General features: G+C 38.5%; 2 protein-coding genes across 2 annotated transcripts; both read left to right on the top strand.

Annotated features, from left to right (window-relative positions):
* Positions 1-417: 417 nt before the first annotated feature.
* Positions 418-15278, top strand: LOC148716171 (flagellum-associated coiled-coil domain-containing protein 1-like). The gene is made up of 21 exons (XM_088745488.1): positions 418-927; positions 2246-2296; positions 2685-2751; positions 3478-3582; positions 4052-4068; positions 7321-7341; positions 7609-7702; positions 8485-8546; positions 8749-8809; positions 9458-9494; positions 9912-9964; positions 10695-10739; positions 10892-10946; positions 11696-11799; positions 11898-11969; positions 12739-12828; positions 13568-13609; positions 13775-13842; positions 13989-14052; positions 14152-14187; positions 14711-15278. Exons 1-21 carry the CDS (start codon positions 755-757, stop codon positions 14810-14812), a joined length of 1419 nt encoding a protein of 472 aa, XP_088601614.1. The 5' UTR covers positions 418-754; the 3' UTR covers positions 14813-15278.
* A 9580-nt stretch (positions 15279-24858) lies between these two features.
* LOC148716170 (E3 ubiquitin-protein ligase TRIM45-like) lies at positions 24859-27362 on the top strand. The gene has a single exon (XM_088745430.1). It carries the CDS (start codon positions 25057-25059, stop codon positions 27250-27252), a length of 2196 nt encoding a protein of 731 aa, XP_088601556.1. The 5' UTR covers positions 24859-25056; the 3' UTR covers positions 27253-27362.
* Positions 27363-27581: the final 219 nt, after the last annotated feature.

Genomic DNA, 27581 nt, shown 5'->3' with positions numbered 1-27581 from the left:
GAGCTCGAGGCTACTTTTACCTAATGAAATATTTCTTTTGCCGTCTCCTTTCCGTGGATCAGTCACACTGGTAAAAACAAATTTTGGTAAAAAACAAATTTTGGTAAAAACAAATGAATTTATCCCTTGGAAAGTTTTAAAGTAACTCAGACCCGCATTTAAGCGAGAACCGGCGAATCGACGGCCGAAAAACTAGCGTGGATCAACGAAAAAACGCTCAAAAAAAGGTAACAAAAACCGCACAATCTAGCGGAAAATTTGTTGTCATCAGGCAGTTTAAAATCTTGCAAAAGTATACTTAAAGAATTCATTAATGAAAGCCTTTTAGAAAACTTCCATTCGTCAGAATTTGCGCGGGAAAATGGATAGTTTTTGCAGCTCGAAGGTTGTCATGGTTACGACGTGTATTGTTAGTCCGCTGACAATTTGACTTTTAAAACGATGTCGGCTTTTGACATGCAAAATTCAAAGGTTTTTTCGTTCAATTCCGCCGCGATTTCAAAACAAATATACCGTTGATTTTCCATGGTGATTTATACTGTATGGAAAATAAACATTCGCTTCTGATTGCTGCAAAAGATTAGTAAAAGGGCTTGGAGAATGACAACATTCCGATGTTTACTTGCGTGACTGGAGAAAGGCAGACTTCGGCGGCAGATGTTCGTAAAACTGCTGAAAAATTATCGAAGATCACAATCTGCTGTACCATTTACATGTGTGGATAAGATTTTCGCAATCACGCTTTAACATCAAGATGACCGAAGCGATTTTAGAAACGATCTGTATTAATGGTACAAGGCCACCTTACAAAGGACCAGCCTGGGTAAAAGGACAAGTTGGAAGCAAAGAAATGAATCGAAGGGCGCAAACTGCTACAGCTAGAGAAAGAAAAGGTCGGCCATGGACAGAAAACAGAACCAGACCAAAGTAAGAGTTCTCATTTTTTTGATACGAATTGATTAACCGAATTATAGCGTTGGTTACTTTTTAAATCTGTCAAGTTTAGTAAATTGTAGCTTTTATAGATGCTAATCATTGGACCTGTAGTGTGACGTAAATTAATTATCAGCAATGTTAGGTCAAATTAGGAATTTTAGAAGTTTCTCTGCTCGAATTTTTTAATCGGAGATCACAGGCAACAGTTAAAGAAAAATTTCTCAACATGAATATCTTAACGTGATGCGATTTCCTGCAGCTGTTTAATCAAATTATGCGTGTTTGTGTTGACATTGATTATGTAGTTCTGTGAATTATTTGAGAGTATAATGATGAACAATAAACTGATTTGCTTTTTCAAGTAAACAGCACCCCTAGAATAATCTCAGGATCTTTAAGGGAAATCTATGACTTAGAACCAAAAGTAATTATGATTAAAATTTTGATTTTGTATTTATAATAAAAATCTTCCGTTGTAAATCTAGCTGCATGCATGTATGTTCTTTGTAATTCAATAAGTTGTCATTGGTGTTCTAGGAGAAGAGTTGTTCTCCAAAACAAGCAAAAAGGAAGATTACCACCTTTGTTAGTTACTGTACAGTTATGGATACATGTATTAATAATAAATTTATAATTTATGAATAACTTTGTATGCAGTAAATAGTAGTATGGAATAATCAGTATTTTCTGATCAACTAAATAATGTCGAATTATTTTCAAATGCCTGAATAGTGAGCGCTTTGGTAACCAGTGAATTTCAGTAAAAATTATATGGATTTCCAGCCCCCCCCCCCCCCACAAAAAAAAAAAAAAAACAAAGGGTAAAGGTATAAGGGTATTCCCACTGAAGCTTCAAAAAAGTTTCCAAACAACTGGAAAACTTGGCCTTTCTTGATAGATTTTTTTTAATTAACAAATGGTGAATGCCATATCGTGTACTATTGAGTTATGGATGCACGCTGGAGGTTGCTAAGCACAAAAGAAGCATAAGAGTCGCACTCGGCTATCGCCTCGTGCAACTCTAGCTTCTTAAGTGCTTAGCAAACCTCCCAAGTGCATCCATAACTCAATAGTGCACACTATGGCATTCACCATTTGTTTTATAACATAACATTGATATATTGTAACAATAGTTCCCTTTTATTTAACAAATCTTACGTGATCAGAAAAAACAAGCGCACGCGGAAAATAGTCTTAGCATTTGCTCACGTCAGCAGCATGCACCCATGGGCAATAGTAGATGCTGAATTAACCAATCAGAGCCTGCGCTTTGCTTTAGTTATGTTATATATGCTATTTACATCTTTAGATCCACCCCAAGCAGACTTAATGTCACCTTTGACGATTCTCCTCGTGCAAGGTTAGTTAACAGAACTTCCAGATGTGTCATTGCTGAGCATTCAATCTTTAAAATTCAGACTTAACATAAGTAAATCAAGTCTCTTTGGTCAATTTTAAGGTGTAGCTCAGGATCATTATTGGTCATTCAAAAGTCAGCAACAAGACAGGCTACTCACTATTAATCATGGAGAAGATAAGGTTAAAGAAGCAATTAGCCAACCAGATTGCAGCATTTGTAATAAAGCGTATGGAGATTTAATTATACTACTTGTAGAGTATAGTGTTATCGCAGACTGCTTTTTTTGCTAGCAGTCTGTTTCATTATTGTAAAAAAGTTTGAGTTTAATCATCACAACAAAATGCATTACATGTAGGCAGTATCTCTCCAACTGAATCATTTCTATTAGATGTGCCAGGTGGAGACAAGTGCAGAGTGCACAACATAGAAATTCTCTTGAGGAACCTTTTAATGATGTAAGTACTTAAAACCAATGAGATTATGTAATTTATTCTTTCAGAACCTTTTGACTCCTTGCATTGATTAGCAACTTATTTCTCCTTTCAATATCACCCCTGAATCACACATAAAGGTCAGGAGAATAAAGGAAATGATCACCTACTAAAAAAGCTATTGATTGTTACACAAATCCTCATTGCTGGCAAGTTAGGAAATATCTAATTAACATTATGGAGAATAACGATACTGATGTTAGCGAGGGCGTGAATTAGTAAAGGTTTAAAACTTTGTGAATATTCTTATGGTATTTAGTCTGTTTACAAGCAAAGTGACCTAGCTATCAGACGGGTGCAATAATTCTTAGACTGGTTTCTATAGCATGAAGCAACTAGGAGTAATTTTTCTCCCCCTCCCCCGCCTCCCCACCTGGATAGAATGCTATTCCATTGCAGGGCTACCCCCCAGAATTAAATTTGCCAGTACCCATTTAAACACCTGGGTGAAGAGAGGCGCTGTGAGAGTAAAGTGTCTTGCCCAAGAACACAACACAATGTCCCTGGTCAGGGCTTGAACCCAAACAACTCGATCCATTGTCAAGTGCACTTACCATGTGGCCACTGTACCTGGCTCCCACTCATATAACCATGTAAATGTCTTCCTTTGAAGTTGTCATGTAAAGGTTTAGTGCATATCTTGATTTATGGATCAATTTTTTTATATACATAATTCTCTCGCATCAATAGGATGGCATGACAATTACCTTAGCACCTGGCTATTTGTTATCCAGAAGTAAAGAAAAGATAAATGTAACAATTACAGATGAATTCTTTTTCAAGGATGGTACCAAGGTGAGGTCTGTCAAAAGAAACTGACAATACATGCTACAGTCACTCCACATGGTTGAATGAATTTCTTTTTTCCTTTAAATGATAATGTGTTGCAATGTTTGGACTTCACTGGAAAAGAAAGACATTTTTATCTATTTACTGCCAACTGGTCTTTTCCATAATCATGATTTTTGGTATTATTTGTGAATTATGAACTGATGTGTGTAGGATGTTTAAAGTGGAAATTATTTTTGCCATTTACTTAGGAATTACTTCCTAAGACATTATTCAACACAAATTTTTATTAGAGAAATCACATATATAGATTGCATGTAGAGTTGATAAAATTAAGTATGGTTTTTATTAAAAGTTATAATTTGCTTTCAATAAAAGGTATCACAATGGTGGTATATATTAGTTAATGTAATAACAATGTGTCTTTGTATTGATTTGAAAATCTTTCATTTGGGTTCCTTTCGTTTATTACCAGGAAAAAACAAGAAAAAAGTAAGTACATGTACTCAATTGTCTTGATCGAATTTATAACTTTTGTCTTCTTTACAAAGTAGGTGAAAACTTCAGTTTTCATTTTCAGAATGATGGATTTAGGTCTAGGAACAGAAATCAGAATTGCTGCCAAAGCTGAGCATAAATTTTGTATTCATTTGTACAATACAGTCAGGTATGTTGAGTGTTTTCTACCGAAATTATCCATTTAATAAATGGATAATTTCTGTAGAAAACACGCAACGTACCTGTATTGTACAGATGAATAAAAAATTGATCAAGTTTAAACCATAAACTGCAGGATTTCTATTATTAAAATTTCTTTTTTTATTTTCTTTTGAGTTTCAATCTCCAAAGTGAGGATTTTTTTAAAATTGACAAATAATTAATCTAATAGCCCATTTCTGAATTGCCCTTGGCCTCATTTTCAAAACGAGTCTTGGTGCTCATCCTTTCACATGATAATAAGTTTTCATTCAAATGCAAATTAAACTCATTTTCACAAGAATATTGGTTGAGCACCAGGCCTCGTTTTGAAAAAGAGGCCAGGGGTAATTCGGAAATGGGCTATTCACATGATGAGTTGATCTTGATTTGGTGAGCTTTTACCCAACAAACCTAATAATTAAAAAAAAAAAAAGCATCAAGAAATAACCCTAAATCTCAGCTAACATACTTTTAAGCATCTTGAAACATGAACTAACCAATCTTGTTTGTGTATACCAGTAGCTTTTTAGAAAAGTAGTTATCGATCAATATTGTACCTTTGGTATCATTGATATTGTGTCCATGTGGTTAGACACACAAAGATAAAGAAGGCAAAGACTGATAGAGATATTGAAAGTATTTTTGCTCCTCCTTAAATCAGTTACCTTGGTTTTTCAGGTCAGTGAAAAAAATTGGAATAAATGATGATGATATCTTTAAATTTTGTAAACTTAAAATAAGAAAATGATATAACATTTTGTTATTTGAAGGTGTAGTGTGATCGTCCGGGTGAGTGTAGTCCTGAGAAGGACTGTTGTCGGTTGTAGTGACTGACGTTTCGACAACTTCCCACACACGAGATTACTGTGTGATGGATGTCCTCCCCTGGGGTGGGATTGGTGGGATATAGGGCGCACTTAATTTGGAGCCTCGCTCTGTTGTGCGACCCTCACCACACTCTGGTGAAAGTGATTAAATAAATAAACCTGTGCGGAAGTCATCATCAGAGTCAAGTGAATGATTGTTGTCAGTAGAATGCCACCGAAACTGTACGGTTTGCCTAAACTACACAAACCTGGTTTCCCGATGCGACCTATTGTTTCTTTCTGTGGCTCTCCCACATACCAACTATCCAAGTACCTGACGACAATACTAGAACCGCTAACCGAAAAATCCAGACATAAACTACAATCCACTGAAGACTCCATTAACGCTACCAAGACTGTTCAGATACCTGACGACTACAAACTAGTGTCATTTGATGTAAAATCACTGTTCACAAGTATTCCACTTCAATTGGCATTACAATCTACTGAGACTGCAACCCGACAATCTACCGACCCACTACCGACAGACGACATCATGGACTTGCTAAACATTTGCCTAACGTCTACTTACTTTCAGTACAACGGTAAACACTACAAACAGTTACACGGCACTTCCATGGGGTCTCCAGTTTCTGTTGTTATATCAGAAATTGTGATGCAGAACATCGAGGAACGCGCCCTTTCGACTTGCCGAAAAACGATACCGCTTTGGTTACGTTACGTTGACGACACATTCACCGCCGTTCGACACGACGAAATCGACGCATTCCACCACCACCTTAACGAACAAAACACTGACATACTGTTTACCAGAGAAGTCGAAGAAAATGGCAAACTTCCTTTTCTAGACTGCCTGGTAAGCCACAACGACAACTCATTACGGACGACAGTTTACAGGAAACCGACACACACCGACAGATTACGTATTAGACAAGTCATCCTACAACCCTACATCACACAAAGCCACAACTATCAGAACTCTAACACGACGCGCACAACTAGTATGCGACTCGACAGACAGCTTATCCAACGAGAACAAATACCTTCACCGTGTTTTTTCGAAGAACAACTACAACAACGACTTCATCCGACGAAACACTCGCCGACCCACTACCACTACCGAAACAAACGACACCGCAACCCCTACGACTACAGCAACCATACCGTATATAAAAGGCATGTCTGAAAACATCTCGCGCATCTTACTACCCTTCAATATCCGCGTCGCCCACAAACCCATCATCACACTACGTCAGTTACTAACCAACGTTAAAGACAAAGACGAACCGAGCAACAGACAGGGAACGATTTTTAAGATCAATTGTTCCGACTGCCAAGCCTCCTACATCGGTGAGACTGGAAGAAACCTCACAACAAGACTGACTGAACACAGACGGGCGACGAGGAAAGGTGATGTCAGCAATCACATTGCTGAACACCATCGACTTACCAACCACAACATTGACTGGGACTCTGCGCAATGCCTAACCTACAGCACTGACTATTTTCAACGTCTGACTCTGGAAAGCTGGTTTACTAACTTAGAACAGACTCCCCTAAACAGATGTCAACAACTACCCGCTCCATACAAACGACTCATTCACGACATAAACATCAGAAATGACCGAAAAAGAACGACCTAACTTTACCGACAGATCGAAACAGACCAATCACGACCGACTTACGTCACTTGAGTCTTACAGCCAATAACATCACGGCAAAACCAACCGATCATTTTACACGAACTGGAATAAGAACATTCTACTGACAATCATTCACTTGACTCTGATGATGACTTCCGCACAGGTTGTCGAAACGTCAGTCACTACAACCGACAACAGTCCTTCTCAGGACTACACTCACCCGGACGATCAGACTACACCTTCACATGTTACCCCCGGGTTCAAGCCATTTACTGCATTTTGTTATTTGGTAACAATTATTAGATTAAGTAATAACTGATAAAATTTATTTTACTGAAAATAATTTATATTAATGTAATATAAATTATTTTCATTAATAATTAAATGGCCTTAATGAACAGTTACTATTACTACAAGTCAGTAACCACTATTACTATAACTACTACAACAGACCACTACTGCTGCAAATGAATTACATTGTATGGCATATATCACTGTCAGTATGTCATTATCAGTTTTGATCAAAACACTCTGTGATACTGATTGCTGTGTAATTTATTTTTTTGGTTACTTAGATCACAGCCTCCCAATGAAAAGTAAGTCTATCATAGCTAATTTCCATTTGAGCTCTTTGTGTTAATAACAAATTAATTTATTCTATTCAAAACATTTCAGAACTGGCCCCCATTTAAGAGACCTGTTTGTTTAATGTAGCTACAGTATATGGTGCTTTAAAAATCATTTTACTTTTAGATAAAATAATCACTACTATTAGGTTAAGATGTTAAATATCTGATAAATAACATCTTTGAATTCAAGTATCATTTTTTTCTAGTAATTGATTTATTTGTCAAATCATACAGGGATATAGTAATACAACAACTTCACCAGCAGATTGATGATCTGATGTTAATTTTAGAAGAAGAAAGGTTGAACCACAAAATGTACATGAAAAAGGTTAGGAGAAGTGAATGTTCATGTTTGAGTTGGAACTGATTTAAGGATTTGTCTCAATGCCTGGAAGGAACTAATTAGAATTAATTAATTACCTTAAATCCTATTTTTTTAGGATTATTACTTCACTGTTTAATGATATTGAATTCTTGGTTTCATTTTGCTGTCAATTATTATGGACATCTGAGTTACCAGTAAATCAGAATCATTTGGAGGGTTGAGAAAAATCTTCTAGTTAAAACGTAATGACTTTTTGAAGTCTTAAACCTTTTCTATCTAAAAATCTCATAAGTAATTCAATCTCCTTCACCGTCTGCCATACAATTCTTAAGATGTTAGTTCAGAGAATTTGGTTTTGGCTAAACAAAAAAATCCTTGGGGAGATATTTTTCTATTTTCTCATGTACCTCTTGTCTGCTCGATAATTGCATCGATACATACATACATACCTACATACTTTATTTAAGGTATCAAAGAATAAACCACACAAATAAAACCCTAAAAGGGAAGTTTAAGAGGTTAACGTATGTAAATAAACTTCCAAGGAAATAGAATTTAAAAATGTATGCTTATAATAAAATCTAAGATGGAAAAAAACTAAGAAATACGCATGTATAATTTAAGAGCTGTTTTGAAACGTGTTAAGGTACCTATCTCAACTTGTAAGGAGAAATTCTGTCTTGGTCACTGATGGGAGTTTGCTTATATCAGAAACTTCATATTTGTTGAAAAGCACCGTGGAGAATTTTCCCACAAAGATCTGTTAATTTTATTTTTTTTTTTAGACGGACGAGAACCACCATTTACATATTGAACAGATACACGAAGAACACAGAGAGCATATCAGGTAAGTTCGACCTTTTCCAGGATCATCTTCACTCTTACGCAACGTGCGAATTATCTTTCTTCACTTGTAAAGAAAGAAGTAGGTATCTCTGGCTTTGGCAGCACGATATTTGGCATTCCAAATCGACTCGATGATCGAAGAGGTAACTTTTTACGGCAGTCCCGGCCTTCAAAACTTCAACTACTTATTTTTGTCGTTGCAGATCAATAGAAGGTGATCACGATGAAGAAATGAAGAAGCTAAACAATTCTTTCGACGAGAAGGTAACTTTGTTGTGTTTAACGTGGAATTTATAAACCTTTAATGAGCTTTTGATACAACTTGATGCGTGGTGGAAATTTCTGAAATCTCTTTGGCTGACGCGAGTGCGTGATTTCCCAATAGGATGCGATAGTGACCCACTTTATGGTAAACTCTTTCTTTCCTATTTGGTAAACTTATCAATGTTGAAAGTTTATTTCGAGTTATTTACGCGCCACCTAAATAAAATAAGTATCACGCAAGGTTTTTTCGTTTGAAAATCGCCGTAGAGTCAATGTAGAACACATAGTGGGTCAGATAATTTAGTTTGTGCATCATATAAACGTACATTGTACTTTCTGGCCGTATCATGATAGAATTGATGATGGAGAACTTCTTCAGACGGCAGTATTTTAATTTCTTGTCAATTCTACAGTTATTGATTGTCTTAAGAGGGAAGTCGACATGATCATATACACTGAAACCTCTATAGTGATCTTGTTGTACCCGAGTTAGTTACTATAGAATGTATTCACGTACTTCAATGTGATATGTTTAAAAAGCAGTGAGGGTTTGGAACAAACTATTGTTACGACGCGAGAATCATTTTATATTTGAATATTGTACAGATATTTGAAGTGATATATTTGTATCTACTCTTACATGTGCAGCTTCGAGAAGAAAAAAGAAGTGCTGAAATTGAGAAAGGTACAGACTGAAACAATTGCTATGCCGCGTAAAATTATGACAACTTTAGCGAATCTATGAATTCGAAGAACTTTAAAGCAATTGTTTGTTTGTACACGCTAATAGGTTTACGCCCAATATTCTTTTTGGGATACTCAAAATGGCAAAGAGTTCATATAGTTCAAGCAATGAAGAGAAATTTATGCCTTGACAAAAATGTACCAATGTGTTTCCTTTCCCCAGATGGCAGTGCGTTGATAACGCACTTTAGTGTTCGCTATTTTCTCTCTCAGCCTTGAAGCTTGTCTAGTCCCTGATAGTTTTAAAAGGAACACGGATTATCGCTTGTCTCTGGATTGCCTTCACCTGCCGCATTGAACGAGTAGAGAACCTTGAACTATGTTTTTGAACTATTTTATCTCGTACTTCTATCGACAGCCAGTCTTAAAGGTGAAATGGAATATCTTCAGGGAGCATTTGTAGCTTACAAGGCAAGAAAATGTAGATTGTAATTTAAAAAGCCGTGGCTTTAGCTGTAAAACTTTTGTTGAAAGGAATGTTTGTTTTTCTGAGATCTGTATGTAAAGTAAAATAAGGTAAATCTAAACTTTTCTTGTAGATGGGGCTACTTTTTCCCCTAATTATAATACCACCTTGATAATGACGTGTTTTCATAAATGACGTGTTTTCGGAATGAGTAGATTTTTGCTCGTAGAAATAAGGAGGTAGACTTTAAAAAATGATATGCACAGGAGACAGAAAAATTCTCAAGTTGCAAAAAACCAAGCAATTGTTACTTTTCGCATGATCGGTAGAAAAAAACAAAACCATAACAGTAAAACTAACTTTTTCAAGAAAAATCTCCGAAATGCGACTCTTTAACTGGAACGCAATTATTTGATCGTGACTTGCGCTAATAGTACGCGCCACTTGTTAGCGAGCCGGTTAACTTGGAAATGTTTGGGCCCGCCCACTGTTTGTGCGCATGGGGGCGCATCACACCAGATTGCTTCTCTGTTAGTAATAGTTGAACAGTGTGGCTATAATTTACCGCCAATCCAAGAAGGGTGTGGCTTAACTCTGACGGGTAGTGGTACGGCGAGAGTCAATTGTATACTGAATCTAAAACGGGTGGCTTGGTTACGCACACTTTCTGAGGTATAGCAGTGTCATACTTGTTACACTTCCATACAGTTACTTGCTTGTTGGGTTTTTCAACAGGAGACTGTAGCAACTGAGATGGACTACAAATGGCAAAGAAAATCGGTATGATGTTATTCCACGACTTGTAAACAAAAAAATGTATTTATTAATTTATTGATATTGTTGTTCTGTAAACCGTGGCAACTCGTGTTTATGGTACATTTGAACCACATGAGTAAATATTTCTGAAATTCTTTTAAAAAATTCTTTAACAGAAAGAACTGCGCGATGAACATGCAAGGTATCTAGAAGATGAATTAGCCAAGCAGAGTGAGTACTCTTTACCTGTGTTAGTGGTATAGTTGATAGTAAGTTTCACCCTTAAACTCCCAGAAGTGATTAACATGTAACTTCTCCTTATAATATCCATACATTATCCAGTAAACAGGTAATGAGAATACTCAAACTTATCAGGTAGAAGTTGTTATCTTGACCTAACACCAAATTCTCATAGCCAATTTACAAGGAAATGTGTAGCAGCTAGAGGAGAGAATTACTGTCAGATCTTGCGAGTTAAAAGATTGAGTGCTCTCGAAAGCTTGTGAGGGCGAAGAGTGAATCAACAATCGTGCATGGAAATGCAAAGAAAAAAATCGCAATTTTTTTGTATGTATATCTACTAGTCGTTCAAAACATGACAACGACACCGGCTCGTATTGTTATTATATTTTGTTTACAATCACACGATGTGAAGTTACTCACTTTACTAAGGATGGTACCGCTCAAAAGTAAGTTGACAGTCCCTCGAACCTTGATCCTTAATCCTCGATCTTCGTTACTCGATAACTTCGAGGCTCGAGGCTAGAGTCGAGTTTCGAGACGTTGGAAACAGGGAAACAAAGTAGTTTTCGCGTACCTATCACGGTTTGGGTGAACAGTAGCGTACTCTGTCAGATTGCAACATTTGTGATGGAACTTAAGAAATGATGTTATATATGGTTGTAAGTTTGTACGAAAGCTCTAAAAGATCGACTTAGGATATACTGAACCACAGCTTTTTATAATGCCAATTATAACAGGAAGAGAAATGCTTCACGAGAAAAAGAAGGAAATTGAAGAGATGAACAAAGAGTTTCAGAGACAAATACAGATTTTGGTTGAAGATCACAAGAAAGAAGTAGATGTAAGTATACGTACAAAGGAACTTGTAATTGTATCAATTTTTCTCCTAGGAAAATTGCACGCACGAGTGAAACTAAATTTTTTTTGTCAAAATTATAGAATTTAATGGAGAAGTTTGCAGAGTGTGTACAAGATTCTGAACAGCTCAAGTCAGTTCTCCTGGAGATGAAGGTGAAACAATGTTTATAATATATTTATAAAGACTACATTATGCTGTCAGTAGAGCTGCTCCCAGAAAAAAAACAATTGTCGCGTTCCCAGCACGGCAGACGCGGGACGCAGCGTAATTGGGTTCGCCAGGTCAACCACAGTGAAGTCCAGGACGGACAGCAGACTCTTAAACACGTTTATTGGACTAAATCGTGTAATCAGGCTAGCCGACTTGTTACAACACTTGCGGTGAAAACTAAAAAGGAATGCACGATTTGTCTAAGCTAAGGAAACGAGCTAAATTACAATCTGACGACAAAAAACTCAACTTAAAACTAATAAGAACTCAACGATCGTGACTTACGTCTGATCTTGATCATGACTCCGGGGATGAGAAAGCTCCAAGTTGTAAAAGAGGCTCCGATAGACTCCTATAAAACTCCTCTTTGCTCCACGGACAACTCCTTAAAACTAAAATGTTCGCGTGAAAAAAGGCCTAATATGCTTAGGAAACTAAACTGAAACAACTCTTTGTGCGGCTAGCCAAAAAGGGATATTTTATAATCACGCAATCAAAACGAAACAGGGCTACATTTTAAGAAAACAAAAAGTCACATAAAGTTCTAAAGCGTTCTTTGTACAGCAACGTGACAACAATTATCTTGTTGAAGCTATATGTTTGTGTTTAAAGAAGTCGTGCCCGTGTATTTGATGATAGCTTTTCCCTTTTAGTGTATTTACTCTTTTGCGATCACATCGCGGTCAGCGTTAACGTGTTTCTTTCCCCCAGACCCTGAAACAGCGAAAACAAGAGCTTGAAGAGAAAGTCAAAACAAAAACAGAAATTCTTAGAATGACTCAGATGGAACTGGAGGACAAGGTGCTCCTTCAACTTTTACTTTTTAAATGTTTTAACTCTATTCAGTGTCGCTGCAGCAATCAAGCTAAGCGTACGCTTTAAGTCATTTCAAAAGGCAGCGCACGAGACCACAACATTAAGCAAGCGTAATTTAATGGTCACACGCACTGCCTTTTGCAATGTACTTAGAGCATGTGCGTAGTTTTATTACTGACCCTTCAAGCGGGAAAAATGAATTGATTCCTCTCTTGTCTGGCTGGATGACCAAAGAGTATTTCCCGATTTGTTTGTAGCCAACTTACATTCAATAAAACCCTTTCCTTTTTAACAACAACAACAACAACAAAGTTATCTAGGGTTTGACAATGAAGTGGAGTTCCAAAACGCAGAACGTTCCTTAAGTACTGTCAGTAGTAAGAGAACCACAAAGAGTGTCGTGGGTTTATTTTGCAATTCTTTGGTGTTCTTTTTGTCCCAGGTTTCTTTCACCTTTGAGCCAGTCATTTGTCTCGTTCTCATTTTGTGGCTTTGTCTCTCTGTCTGCAGTAGTCACCGTCGTCGCTGTATTTTTTTTTTTTCGCGCACCACGCTTCAAGCTTTCCATGACGCACGAAAATGACAGACTGACAGCTACGCGCACTAAGGAGGCTAACTCCATAGTATTGTGAAAAAAGAACTAGGTCAATATTCAGGAATGTTGACCTCACCCATGCTCAATGACGCAAGTTAATTGACGTTGTGATCGTACCTCTTTCCACAGAAAGTCAAATTAGCCGCATTTGAGGAACACTTTGCCGAAAAGGTAAGTCGTAAACTATCCTTCCTTTACCGTCCCGAACACATTTGTAATCAGGCGGGAAACTGGCCTTATCTCATTTACTTTATACTACGTCTTATTTTTATTTTAACTGTGATGGAAAATATGTAATTCGACAACATCAAATGGGTTGGAACCTTTCTCCTGTAGGTGGAAGAAGTTGACAATAGATATTCAATGAAAATGCAGGGACTCATGTCAGACAATACAGATTTAAGGTATGGCTCCTTTGCAATATATATATTTTTTTTACCAAAAAAAGATCGAAGACTTAGGTTAATCATTTTACATTCGATAGTCAGTAGACTATCATCGTTAGTAGACTTATATACACGTGATTTTTTACGTTTTGTTGTTCTTTTAGGCGACATTACATCAAGAAATGCGAACAGATGTTTAAACTGCAGACTGAAAAAGATGCAGAACAAGTATGAGTTTTATATTGCAGCGAATTTTTAAAGCTTCACATTATGAACATTGCAGTAAGAACCTAATCAGCTGACAGATATTTCTTTTTGGCTTTATAGGAAAGCTCGACTCACACAGCCAAGAGTACCTTACAGGTAAAGATGATTGATAGAAATTGAGAATACTCTTTGATTATAGCCGTAAACAAACAAACAACTTCAAAACTTTAGAAGAGAAATTTAATCGTTTGGTTACTTGGGATGTGGGTCGCGATGTTTCGACTAGCCTTCTTCAGGCCATGAGGTCGAATGAGTACGCGTCAGCTATATGCGGTTGTGCTCAGCTGTGATTGGATGGAATTCCACGGCTGTGATTGCTTGCATGTTTCGGATCAAGTTCCCCCTGTAGTCCGAAGAAGACTAGCATTGTGCAGTCGAAATGTCGCGATCTACATTCCAAGTGGCCACGTCGTGAGACAAACGATTACATTTCTCTTTTAAAGTGTTATAATATTTGCTACGATGAACAACTACAACCTATTTTGCGGTTTAAACTTCAAAACTAAACGCGTGCAAAAGGCAATTCCCTTGCTTCAATAATCTAGCAGAAATGTTATATTTGTCTTTTTACTACTCTCCTTGACATTTATTGATCCGTTTTTCATTTGTTCCTCACCAGGCCGTTATCGTAGCTCGGACAAGATGTGACGTCAGTTTAACAGCACTAAGACATGAAACCCCGGAGGTTCCAAGTCCAAGACGGAATAGGCGTCTTAAGTGACGAATGAGTGTACCAGAGACTAGAGACGAAGTTGCCATAGCAGAAAAACTAACAGCGGTGGTAAATAAAGAAAAAGAGCCAACAAAATCAAAAATTACAATTGATCGTTACAAGGTAGAACCAATAAAACAGAGACACCATACGTCGCACCACGCCACCATGTTGAGCCCCAGGACCCCAATTTTAAGCGCACGTTCTGGACCTCGAGAGAGTCTGGTGCCGACACCAGTAAATATTTCAAATCAAGGAATACAAAATTTGCGGGCTCAAAAGGAATTTCTAAATTGAATAAGTTGTGGAGGGTGATTTATGTGATTTTATTTCTTCACGATTCCTCGATTTTTGGATGCGATGTGGTCTCCTTTTGCCACATTTTTACTTAAAAAATCAACTTGGTAATGATAATTTTTATGTTGATAGCGCATGAAATTGTAAATAATTAAAGTAGCATCATTTTTTTAATATACATTTGTCACGTATGTTCAGAGTTTTAGCGAAAATCACACGGTAACCATGGCGGAAATACACATCTCATCCAACAAGGCGGTCATGGCGTCGTTTTATGCCAGGGAGTCGCGCAAATTTCGAATTAAGTCGTCACGGAAGGAATCGCTGTGTGACCGCCGGCATGACGTAACTTACAAAATATGATCAATATGTAGTTGCCATCTACTTATAACGAAAGAAAGAAAATGAAATGATGGCTGACTGTTTCAGTCCTATCACAAAATTATCTCCCAAACCCCGGGTGTTAAGGTTTATTACCAAAAGAAAGCAAGTTCACAAAAACACTACATTATCATTTGAGTTTGTTTTGTATAGCTGGGAATTATTATCAATAGGAAAAAGTATCACAAAGTGAAAACTAAATAACTCACACTTTGTGAAATAAGACCTGATGTACTTGTGTTTTCACGATGTGAATTATTTGAAACACGAAATGATTCCAAACTCCGTTTTATATCATCAGTAATTAATCTGTTTCCATTCTTAACCCTTTAATTCCCAAGATCTAATCGTTAATTCTCCCCCTAGAGCCTGTTAAAAATTTCCTTCTAAAATAGTTACAAGAATTTTGTGTTAGATCAAGAGGACAACTGCTATCTGATACGTTTGAGTATTTTCATTACCTGTTACTGGATAGGGAATGTTTATATACAGGGAGAAGTTACATGTTAATCACTTCTGGGAATTAATGGCTTCATCAAGACTTCGTTCACTCTCACAGTTGTTTCTCTCCTATTTTGTAAATCTGATCACCGCAAAAGTTTTATTTAGTGTAATTACGGGGTGCTGTAGGCGAGAACGGCTGTGACGAATTTGGCGGTACACTTTAAGTCATTTAGTTTGTATTTCACTGTCAAAACTATCTCAAAACTATCTCAAAACTGAATATGGAATGCAGCGTTAAATAAGAAATAAAAATTTTAAAAATTAGTCGTCGTCGCTCGCGTTCTCCTGAAAACGCCAAGTTTGGTCATTTTGTTGTTTTGCAGAGAACTCAAAGAAATTTACAAGCATTTATAACGCACGTGCACAGCCATTGTTTTGCTCATCAAAACTTTTGTTCAGTGACGTTGCCGTTGCCTTTGCCGTCATTGTTTTCTTAAACTCCTTAATAATAAGCACTTCTAGAAACATTCATCATTGTAAATTGCGAACAAATTTTGGATCCTAGACTTAAACATGACCATAGTTTACGACTCGACCTCGTCATTTATTAAATTCGTCGTTTGTTAGTGTCGCCGTCATAAAATAGCAAACAAGCTAAGGATTAACTTGATGCCAAGCAAACCAAGCGAAATGCTAGACACAGGAGAAAAGAATTATTAAAATTATAAACTCACCTTTATTGGCAGCTTATCACGGGAAGCAGTGATTTGCGCTCCCTTGCCACTATATATCCCTCTTCTTTGAGTTTTCTCAGCAGTTTTCGTGTATTTTATCGCGTGTGCAAGGCTCACACAAGCAGCGAGACCGTACTAATAAACTGCTTAATCATTAGAATTTTGCCCATTATTGAGGGAAATTCACAAGTTTGTAAGACGCACGTGGAAGGTATATGTTAGTTTCGCTTACTTTCTAAATTGCTTAATTCTTGCCTGGGTTTGAAATAAAGCTGTAGCTATTTTTTTTTTTTTTTTTTTTTTTTTTTGCAACATGACAGACGTTAGAAAAGGGGAGGAAAATTTTCGACCCACAAGATAGGAAACACATCGGCTGAATGTTTTGGGAATAAATCATTTACTTCACTACCAACCCTTTAACTTCCATGAGTGACCAAGATAGAATTTCTCATTACAATATCAATACAATTTCAAGCAGACAAGTGATGGGAATAAAAAAAGTGTAAATTAGGGGATTATTAGTTGATCCAATAACAAATCCTCTGAACTAACATCATAAGAATTGTAAAGAAGACAGTAAGGAGAATTGCTAATCAGATCTTAGGAGTTAAAGGCTGATAAATAAGTACCGCAAATCCTCCACTAAGCTCCCAGGGGGGGCTTATTTATTTCAGGTACTTTGTGCGGGTGGCTTAATAGAGTGGGAGGGGTGAGAGGGGCTTGTTAATATAAAACTCAATAAAGAACTCAATTTTATGATCTAACTCTCTCAATGGACCTTGTTTAGCCATGTTATATTTTAATCATCGCTCTATAATTTCAGTACACTGTATTCTATTGATGCCAACATGATAACATCAATCAATCAATCACTCACCATAATCAATTTTAAATGACAAACTAAAATTACAGTACTTGAATAACTTTATCGTACTTACTAACATGGAGTATTATTTTGAATTTTTGTTTTTTGAGTGGGAGGGGTGGGGGGGGGGCTTAATAGAGGGAGGGCTTGATAAATTTCTTCCTCTAAAGAGGGGGGCTTATTAGAGGGGAGTAGCTTATTAGAGGGGGGCTTATTAGAGGGGAGTGGCTTATTAGAGGGGGCTTATTAGAGGGGAGTGGCTTATTAGAGGGGGGCTTATTAGAGGGGAGTGGCTTATTAAAGAGGGGCTAATTAGAGGGGGGCTTATTAGAGGGGAGTAGCTTATTAGAGGGGGGCTTATTAGAGGGCAGTGGCTTATTAGATGGGAGTGGCTTATTAGAGGGGAGTGGCTTATTAAAGAGGGGCTTATTAGAGGGGGGCTTATTAGAGGGGAGTAGCTTATTAGAGGGGGGCTTATTAGAGGGGGGCTTATTAGAGGGGAGTGGCTTATTAAAGAGGGGCTTATTAGAGGGGGGCTTATTAGAGACGAGTAACTTATTAAAGGGGGCGCTTATTATAGATTTACGGTATTTGCAATGAACGTTCGTTAAATGTGAATTACAGGCAAACCTTTCTAGTTAAGGGAGACGAGTTAAAAAACTTGAAATTTCAAAGCCTCCTCTCCCACCGATCACTTGTAATTGTCCGTTCTGAGTACATGTGAATTGAATTGATGACGACTCATGCTTGAAACTGCGCCAATTTTTTTTTTGCCTTGCAAATCTTTGGAGCGTGAAAAAAACGCCCGCAGTTTATGCAAAATGTGGGCGATCTGCTCGTAAAACGACCGTGATCGACCCACTGTAAAAATGTGAATCACCCACAATATAGCTAAAAAAGAGAATGGTGTCAAAAACTGCAAGCATTTTGTTCATATTTATATCTTACAAGGCTATACAAGGCTGGGGAACATGCTGTGTAAGGTAAACATAGAGGTCTTCATTTTTCTTTAAAATCGCGCTTTTCGTCTGGGTCCTAAAAGCAAAATAAGTGATCTCAGTAGCCAATCAGAGCCAAGAGCGGAAAAACGCGAGCCAATCAGAGCTAAGAGTGGGAAAACGCGACTGACCAAGTCGCGTTTGGTTTTACTTTTGAATCTGATTGATTTACGAAAGTGCCGCGAATTTTCTGAACCAATCACGCAATGAAGCAATCAATAGAGCAATCACGAATTACTATCAACAGTCAATTCAAATATTGCTTTTAATGAGAGATCTCCTCTCGCTAAATCACGCTGTCTACACTGCACAGCAATTCGCCAGTACTCTTGTTTAAAACCGCGACATTTTGGCCTCCAACGTCTTTAGAGCATAGAAAAACCGCCCACGATTCAGGACAAAGAAGGCAGTTTATGCTAGCATCAAAGGCGTTCAACACCCCTCTAACAATTTTTTTACGAGTGGCGTATTCATTATCAAAAAGACGAGAGGATACAGGTGTAGATAACAATTCAACACAAACATAACCAAAAGTATATACACTAAAGTTTAGAAGTTGACTTTAGCTCAATAAAATTTTAATAATGGAAAAGAAATTTTGATAAGTCATGAAATGGTATGGTAGGGTACGTTCTGTTGACTTCTTAGAGGCTACAAACTCTGTTGTGAGTTCCTTGATCGCTCCTTTCAAGCCAGTAATTTTGGGAAACGGGTGAGTCTCGACCTCGACAAACAATTAAAAAAAAGGAATTACAAGTGTATTAGTTAAAAAGTGTCTATCTCACTATAAGTACCTGTTATTTACAGCGGGGCCTCAAATAGAAATGAGCCAGTACAAAGACATTCTGGCTTCTTGAACTTCACCCACGCACAAGGTCTTGATCGTTCAACAGGAACCACGCAAAGTTCGTGTAAAAAATTTATTACTTGTGGCGATACCCTAATGTGGAAAAAAGCCTTAAATAAAACTAAGTTTTGAGTTATCTAGTATGTTGATCCACCCAGACTTCTATGGCTCTGGTGAGTAACACAAACGAAGGTCAAGGAGCAATGGGGGTCCTCACGACATCGTGAAGGGTGAAGAACTCTGTCCTCATCTCCACGCAAGGATCGCCATGATAATGTTTGGGTTATTAGGTAATCCCTCACAAATAGTATTACCTAATTAACATTATCTAAGGGCTGAATAGCTTTGAATTCATTTCAATAATGATAACTTGCCAAGACCAGCGTCAGAAGCCCACAGAGGAAACTGGATGCAGAGACCACCACTCTGCAAGAGTCATGAAAACCAGCTTTGTCCAGCTATTCTTAATTTTTTGGTTAAACGTATTCGGTGTGAGATCTGAAGTCGATCAAGGTTTTAGCCACTGCCTGCAATACTTTTACAAAAGTGCCCCACCAAGACTTACTCGGAGCTTCGCTGATCCACCCAAGGGCATCTGCCAACGGTACGACAACGCATATCGCTATGCCACACTGTACAGTACCAGCCTAAGGATTCCCGTGTACTCAGCTTACACTCTGCCTGAACCTTGCACGGGCTCTCCCGGGCCAGAGAGAAGATCTAGATGGTTTGTCGAGCCTCAGGTATGTAATTTATTTGACCTCTTGAATTATGAAGTGAACAAGTTGCTAATCAATGAAGCCTTATTTTAAAATTAAGGCTTGAAAACAGTTTGAAACCAACAGAACTGCAATCAAGAAAAACAGTAAAAAATAATAATAATAAAAAAAACTGCGTGCAAGTGCCGCTCAGTAATTTTTATTTTTTGTATTACTGTATTGTATTTTTTATTTTAGTTAAGCCGAATATTATTACATTACACACACACACACACACATATATATATATATATATATATATCTTATCAACCAAGCGCGAGGGCCTTACTGGAAGAATATCGGCCCGAGATCTTGACAGTACGGACCAAGCGCAGCGAGGTCCGTACAAAAAAGACCGAGGGCCGATATTCTTCCAGTACGGTCCCGAGTAAGCTTGGTTAATAAGAGATTTATTGTGAAGGTGTAGTCTGATCGTCCGGGTGAGTGTAGTCCTGAGAAGGACTGTTGTCGGTGGCAGTGACTGACGTTTCGACAACCTGTGCGGAAGTCATCATCAGAGTCAAGTGAGTGATTGTTGTCAGTAGAATGTTCTTATTCCAGTTCGTGTGAAATGATCGGTTGGTTTTGCCGTGATGTTATTGGCTGTAAGACTCAAGTGACTTAAGTCGTTCGTGATTGGTCTGTTTCGGTCTGTCGGTAAAGCTAGGTTGTTCTTTTTCGGTCGTTTGTGATGTTTATGTCGTGAATGAGTCGTTTGTATGGGGCGGGTAGTTGTTGACATCTGTTTAGGGGAGTCTGTTCTAAGTTAGTAAACCAGCTTTCCAGAGTCAGTCGTTGAAAATAGTCAGTGCTGTAGGTTAGGCATTGCGCAGAGTCCCAGTCAATGTTGTGGTTGGTAAGTCGATGGTGTTCAGCAATGTGATTGCTGACATCACCTTTCCTCGTCGCCCGTCTGTGTTCAGTCAGTCTTGTTGTGAGGTTTCTGCCAGTCTCACCAATGTAGGAGGCTTGGCAGTCGGAACAATTGATCTTATAAATCGTTCCCTGTCTGTTCCTCGGTTCGTCTTTGTCTTTAACGTTGGTTAGTAACTGACGTAGTGTGGTGATGGGTCTGTGGGCGACGCGGATATTGAAGGGTAGTAAGATGCGCGAGATGTTTTCAGACATACCTTTTATCTACGGTATGGTTGCTGTAGTCGTAGGGGTTGCGGTGTCGTTTGTTTCGGTAGTGGTAGTGGGTCGGTGAGTGTTTCGTCGGATGAAGTCGTTGTTGTAGTTGTTCTTCGTAAAAACACGGTGAAGGTATTTGTTCTCGTCGGATAAGCTGTCTGTCGAGTCACATACTAGTTGTGCGCGTCGTGTTAGAGTTCTGATAGTTGTGGCTTTGTGTGATGTAGGGTTGTAGGATGACTCGTCTAGTAATCTGTCGGTGTGTGTCGGTTTCCTGTAAACTGTCGTTCGTAATGAGTTGTCGTTGTGGCTTACCAGGCAGTCTAGAAAAGGAAGTTTGCCATTTTCTTCGACTTCTCTGGTAAACTGTATGTCAGTGTTTTGTTCGTTAAGGTGGTTGTGGAATGCGTCAATTTCGTCGTGTCGAACGGCGGTGAATGTGTCGTCAACGTAACGTAACCAAAGCGGTATCGTTTGTCGGCAAGTCGAAAGGGCGCGTTCCTCGATGTTCTGCATCACAATTTCTGCTATAACAACAGAAACTGGAGACCCCATGGCAGTGCCGTGTAACTGTTTGTAGTGTTTACCGTTGTACTGAAAGTAAGTAGACGTTAGGCAAATGTTTAGCAAGTCCATGATGTCGTCTGTCGGTAGCGGTAGTGGTTCGGTAGATTTTCGGATTGCAGTTTCAGTGCATTGTAATGCTAATTGAAGTGGAATACTTGTGAACAGTGATTTCACATCAAATGACACTAGACTGTTCAGATACCTGACGACTACAAACAACCAGTTGTTCTGTTGTTCTCAAGTCTACTTTGCTCTAAATCTGAGGTCGAGAAATTGCTCATTGGTTTAAACGTTACAAAAGCTCATGGTCCGGATGGGATATCAGCGCGTATGCTTCGCGAGGCTGCACCAGCTATATCAGAGTCCATGACAAATTTATTTAACTTTTCACTCCAATCTGGCACCTTGCCTGTGGAATGGAAATCTGCTCACGTCATTCCAATTTTCAAAAAGGGCCAAAAAGATCTAGTCAAGAATTATCGTGCTATCTCTCTTACGAGTCTGATTGTAAAGACCCTAGAAAGACTGATATACAATCGCATTTTTGGGTTTATTGAATCAAATAATCTACTTAGCAGTCATCAATATGGCTTTCGTCCTGGATACTCCTGTACCTCTAAGTTGATACACCTTTTCCATGAATGGGCCAAAGCACTAGATAAACGCCTCTCTACCGATGTAATATTTCTGGACTTCGAAAAGGCCTTCGACTCAGTTCCTCATGACCGTCTTCTACTCAAACTAGAACGCTTTGGTATTACCGGCTCTCTACTTTCCTGGCTATCCAATTTTCTCCAAGGTCGATCTCAACGTGTTGTAATCGAGGGCTGCCAATCTGACTGGGCGCCTGTCACATCTGGTGTTCCACAGGGGAGCATTCTTGTCCCCCTGTTATTTATCCTATACGTCAATGACATCCCTGAATCTTTATCAAGTCCTGCAGAAATGTTTGCTGATGATATGTTAATCTATAATTACTGTACTCCATCTCAAACGTCCATCACTGCCCAGGAGAGTCTAGATAAAGTCACTGATTGGTGTGGCTCGTGGCTTTTAGGAACAAATGCTGACAAATGCGAGTCCATGAAGTTCACCAGGGCTAGAACTCCCTCTCCGTGCAACTATTCTATTAATAGCAAGCTACTTACCCAAGTATCTACACACAAACATCTTGGGGTAGTTCTTTCCAGTGATTTATCTTGGAAACCCCACGTACTGTCTGTTGTTGCAAGATCGAACAGATTATTGGGCTTACTCAAGCGGACATTTGGATCTCACTCTAGGGCTCTATTTACTGGTTATAGATCCATGATCCGTCCAATACTCGAGTACGCTTGTCAAGTGTGGAATCCTCACCAAGCATATCTCATTGAAAAACTTGAATGCGTGCAAAGGAACGTTACAAGATGGATCATTGATAAAGACACTCCGTATGAAGACCGACTGAAATCCTTGAAACTAGCGACACTAGCTCAGCGCAGAGAGTTTCTTAGTTTGGTTCAGCTTTTTAAGTTCATTAAAAGACACTCTTCTGTAAACACTAATAATTACATATCCTTCAGTAACAGGCAATCAAGAAAAAGTCATCAGTTTAAACTATATAAACCATTTAGCCGTACAGATATCTTTAAGTACTCTTTTTGGCACAGACATATCGACACATGGAACAGTTTACCATCATCAGTGGTTGAACTTGACTCAATTAATGCTTTTAAGAAAGCTCTTAAATCAACATTTTTTAACTAGGTCTATGACTAAAAATTAAATTATTCTATGTATTATACATTATTTAGTTATAATCTTAAACAAAATAGTTATCTTAGATATGTCTTCTTTATTTAGATTTTATATTTATATAGATATATGCCTGTATGTAAAATGTTTCAGTATGTATATGTATATTGCATAGTATTAAATTTTTATATCTGGGGTATAGTTTACAATGAGGATTAAGTTCCTCCCTTCTATAACCCTTTTTTAATAATAATATGTTATATGTTATTATTTAAATAAAGTTGTTATATATATAAAAAACTATTTCGAGGTACCGGGCTTGGCTCGAGAGACCCATAGGAAATTTAAAAAGAAACTAAAAAGTTGGTCACCTTCCCAAATTGGCCTGATTCTTGCATGTGAGGTGTTCCAATATAAAATGTAGAGAAGTATTTTCTATCTTTGAATCATTGTGACAACTGAAATATTGAAAACCGTCAAATATGAATTGAACCTGGCTTGCTCACTCATCAATATTCTTTCATTTCAAGGAAATGATATTATAGCTGCATCAAATAAAAGTGAACCGTTACTTCCAAATATTTTACACTCAGTTTTAAACTCCCCTCAATTCGACCTTCCACCTTCGAAGGTCATTTTTATGAGAGAATGTGCATTGACCTGAGAGGACCCCCCTCCTCATCTGCTTGGCTCGAAATCCCAGAGCTTGCCCCAGAGGAGGGAGGGGGGGGGAGAGATGTTAAGATCCTGGGAACCATGTTTATCCAAGATTATCACCTTTCCGAATTCAGTGGTGATTGATTTGCTGATGAACAAACCAACCAAAAATAGAAGAAGGAAAGAATAAAAATACTTAACGCTCTCGCTTTTGTAAACTCAAGTGGAAGGAAATTATGCAAGAGTAATTAGATTGAGACAAATTAATATAATCGGAACGGACTTTCACGCAAGCACCTCTGCAAGTCAAGGAGGATGAAAGAAGCGAATAGTTCCTTTTAAATCTGTTGACTAGCTCCAATAATCAAGAATTTGTTCAAATACACACACAATTTTTAACAAATTGGAACAGGGATCGAGTTCCAAGTCATGTGACAAACGTGTGCAATGGTCAAAGTTAGGCCGGACTGTTACGCACAAAACTAACTACGTCATTACACTGTCAAAAGATCGACGTACAACGGCCGACAATAACCACTGAAAGGATAATTCTCATTTATGTATTAAAAGATTATGTAAGGTATAAATCAGCTTAGCCCCACACGTCAATTTACGACTTATCGATGTAAGCGAGAAGTCAATAATGCGAAAAAAAAAATGCAAACAAACAAAACAAAAAAGTCATTTATCTTCAACAAAAGCGTGACTGTGGCATGATAATAGCCCAGTTTCTAAATATATTTACCTTCAGTTCATAAGGTCACGCAGCGATTTTTCTCGGAATCTTAAATAATAATTTTTTCAGGGTGTGTTTACAAGCAATCTCGTCCATCGCTTACAATGGAGTCGTTCCTGAGAAACCTCACAAGACAAGTTACTTGCTCCATTTGCCTCGAGACCTACAAAGAACCTAAAATTATATCGTGTTTTCACACCTTTTGCTGTCAGTGTTTGGAAAAACACGCAAGAGTGAGCCAGAGACATGGAAAATTCCGATGCCCCGAGTGTCAGGCTGAAATCCATCTACCAGAAGAAAATCGCTTCCAGACCTTGCCAACCAGTTTCTTTCACAACAGTTTGTTGAATCTCCTCGCTGTTCGACAAAGTGGCGATGGAACAAACATTACTTGTGGCAACTGTAAGAAGACCAACTCGAATGTCCATTACTGCTTTGATTGTGCCCGATTCCTGTGCTCCGACTGTTTGAACGCACATGACATTATGCGCGACGCCTTCGAGGGACACAAATTCATGCCTGTAAAAGACTTCCAAGATCAAGACTACGAAGCTTTGTTGAAGCGACAGCCCTTTTGTACCAAGAAGTACCACGAGAGAGAGATCACAAAATTTTACTGCCTTCAGTGCCAATGTTGCATCTGCCATCTTTGCATCGTCACGGATCATAAGAGCCATAAAGTTATTTTGCTCGACGAAGCGGTCGACAACGAGAAGGGAAACATCATGGCGGATGCTGCAATAAGCCGAACAAGGGAATTAAAGGAAATTGTTCGAAAATTTCAACAAACAGCTTCTAAGCTACGAGAAAATGCCCAAATCGCTAAACACAGAGTTACGCAAGCAGCCGAACAGAAGATCACAGAGATTCGAGAGCGTGAGCGACAAGCCACCGAATCAATCGAGACAACGTGCGTGACGAGACTCCAAAGAATCAACTCCGCTCGGGAGGCTGTGGAGTCTCTAACGAAACAAAACATCAAAGTCGCCGAATTCGCAGAAAACATGGTCCAGAAAAGCTCTAGCTGGGATATCATGCAAAACAAACAAAATTTGAAACAGAGATTCGAAGAACTTCGAGGAATCCAAGCTGCACAACACCATCAGACCTCGTTCATCAAGTTTTACCCTACTCCTGTTGTGAACTTTAATCTGGGCGACATCGCCACCAAAGACATGGCAGACGCAAGTCAGTCCACTCTAGAGGAACTCAATCAAACTCTACAGGCTGGTGTAGAAGCAAAGTTCATTTTGTTCCCCAAAACACCTGATGGAGAAATAAGTTACCAGCTTGATCTTAAGCAGAAAACTGAAGTCACGATAGAACCAACTAGAGATGTCATACAAATCACTGTCTGCGAGACAAAAAACGGTACATTGGAAGTGAGCTTTATACCCCAAATTCCTGGCTCGTACAACATTGAGGCAAAGATTAATGGAGATACACTTGCTAACTGTCCTTTCACTGTTGAGGTGAAAGAGCGTGAACTTACTGTGGCCAGCGAATTGGATCTGAAGTTATTAGAAGGAGACCGGATCGGAAATCTGTGGGGAATCGCGGTCAACACGACACGGAAGATTGTCGTCACTGACTTTGATAAAGACTGTGTTTACATATTTGACAAAGAAGGTAAATGCCTGAGAAAACTTGGAAGTAAAGGAAACAATGCGGTGATATTCAACGGCCCAATCGGTGTGACATCTTTCAGTGATGACGAGATACTGATTGCAGATACAGCTAACTGCAGAATGCAGCAGGTTAATATCCAGACAGGAACTGTAGTGAAAGCTTTTGGAAAATTTGGTGTAGGAAAAGGAGAGTTTTCTGCCCCGTGGGACGTTTTCTTGGATGAGGAGAGCCGCATTGTTGTAACCGAATTTGGCGCTAACAGGATACAGGTGATGTCACATGAGTGGGAGACTATTTCCATCTTTGGAAATAGCGGCCCAGAAAAACTAAACCGCCCGATGAGCTGCGTTTCTTGCCAAAATATGTTTTTCGTCTGCGACACTGACAACCATTGTATTAAGATTTTCCATCAGACAGGAACCTTCCTACACAAGTTTGGCAAAAAAGGGAATCAAGATGGACAATTAAACAAGCCGTATGCTTTGCTTATAGACAGCTCCAATAATCTTCTTGTATGCGATACGATCAATAATCGAGTTCAGCAGTTTTCCTTAGACGGTCGCTTCACAGGCAAAAGTATCACTCATATCCAAAGCCCTCGAGGAATAGCAGCAACACCCGATGGACGTATTCTCGTGACTACCCCTAAAAAAGTCTTTGTATTAAAGTAGCTTCTTTAACGGACATTTTTTTTTTCTTCGTGGTTCATATTCTTATTCTAATAACCGGCCAGACTGATTATTTCCCAATGCACAATAATTATAAAATTAAACGAGACTTACCTGTAAGTTGAAGTTTGATTGTAATTCTATGAGTCATCAGTCAGGAACGAAGGAGTCACACAAAACGCCTGATATGCAAGGAAAATCCAAGCCACTATTACCTTCCACGTTTCCTGATCAGCAAGCATACAAGCACTGATCGGCAGCACGCATGCGCATCTCATGTGACTCCGTAGTGACTCAGACTGATGACGTAATAGAATCTGAGTTTGAGCAGC

The sequence above is a fragment of the Stylophora pistillata genome, chromosome 14 (assembly GCF_964205215.1).
Source record: "Stylophora pistillata chromosome 14, jaStyPist1.2, whole genome shotgun sequence".
NCBI lineage: Eukaryota > Metazoa > Cnidaria > Anthozoa > Scleractinia > Pocilloporidae > Stylophora > Stylophora pistillata.
The sequence above is the reverse complement of the archived record's forward strand: the minus strand, read 5'-3'. Positions and strand labels throughout refer to the sequence as shown.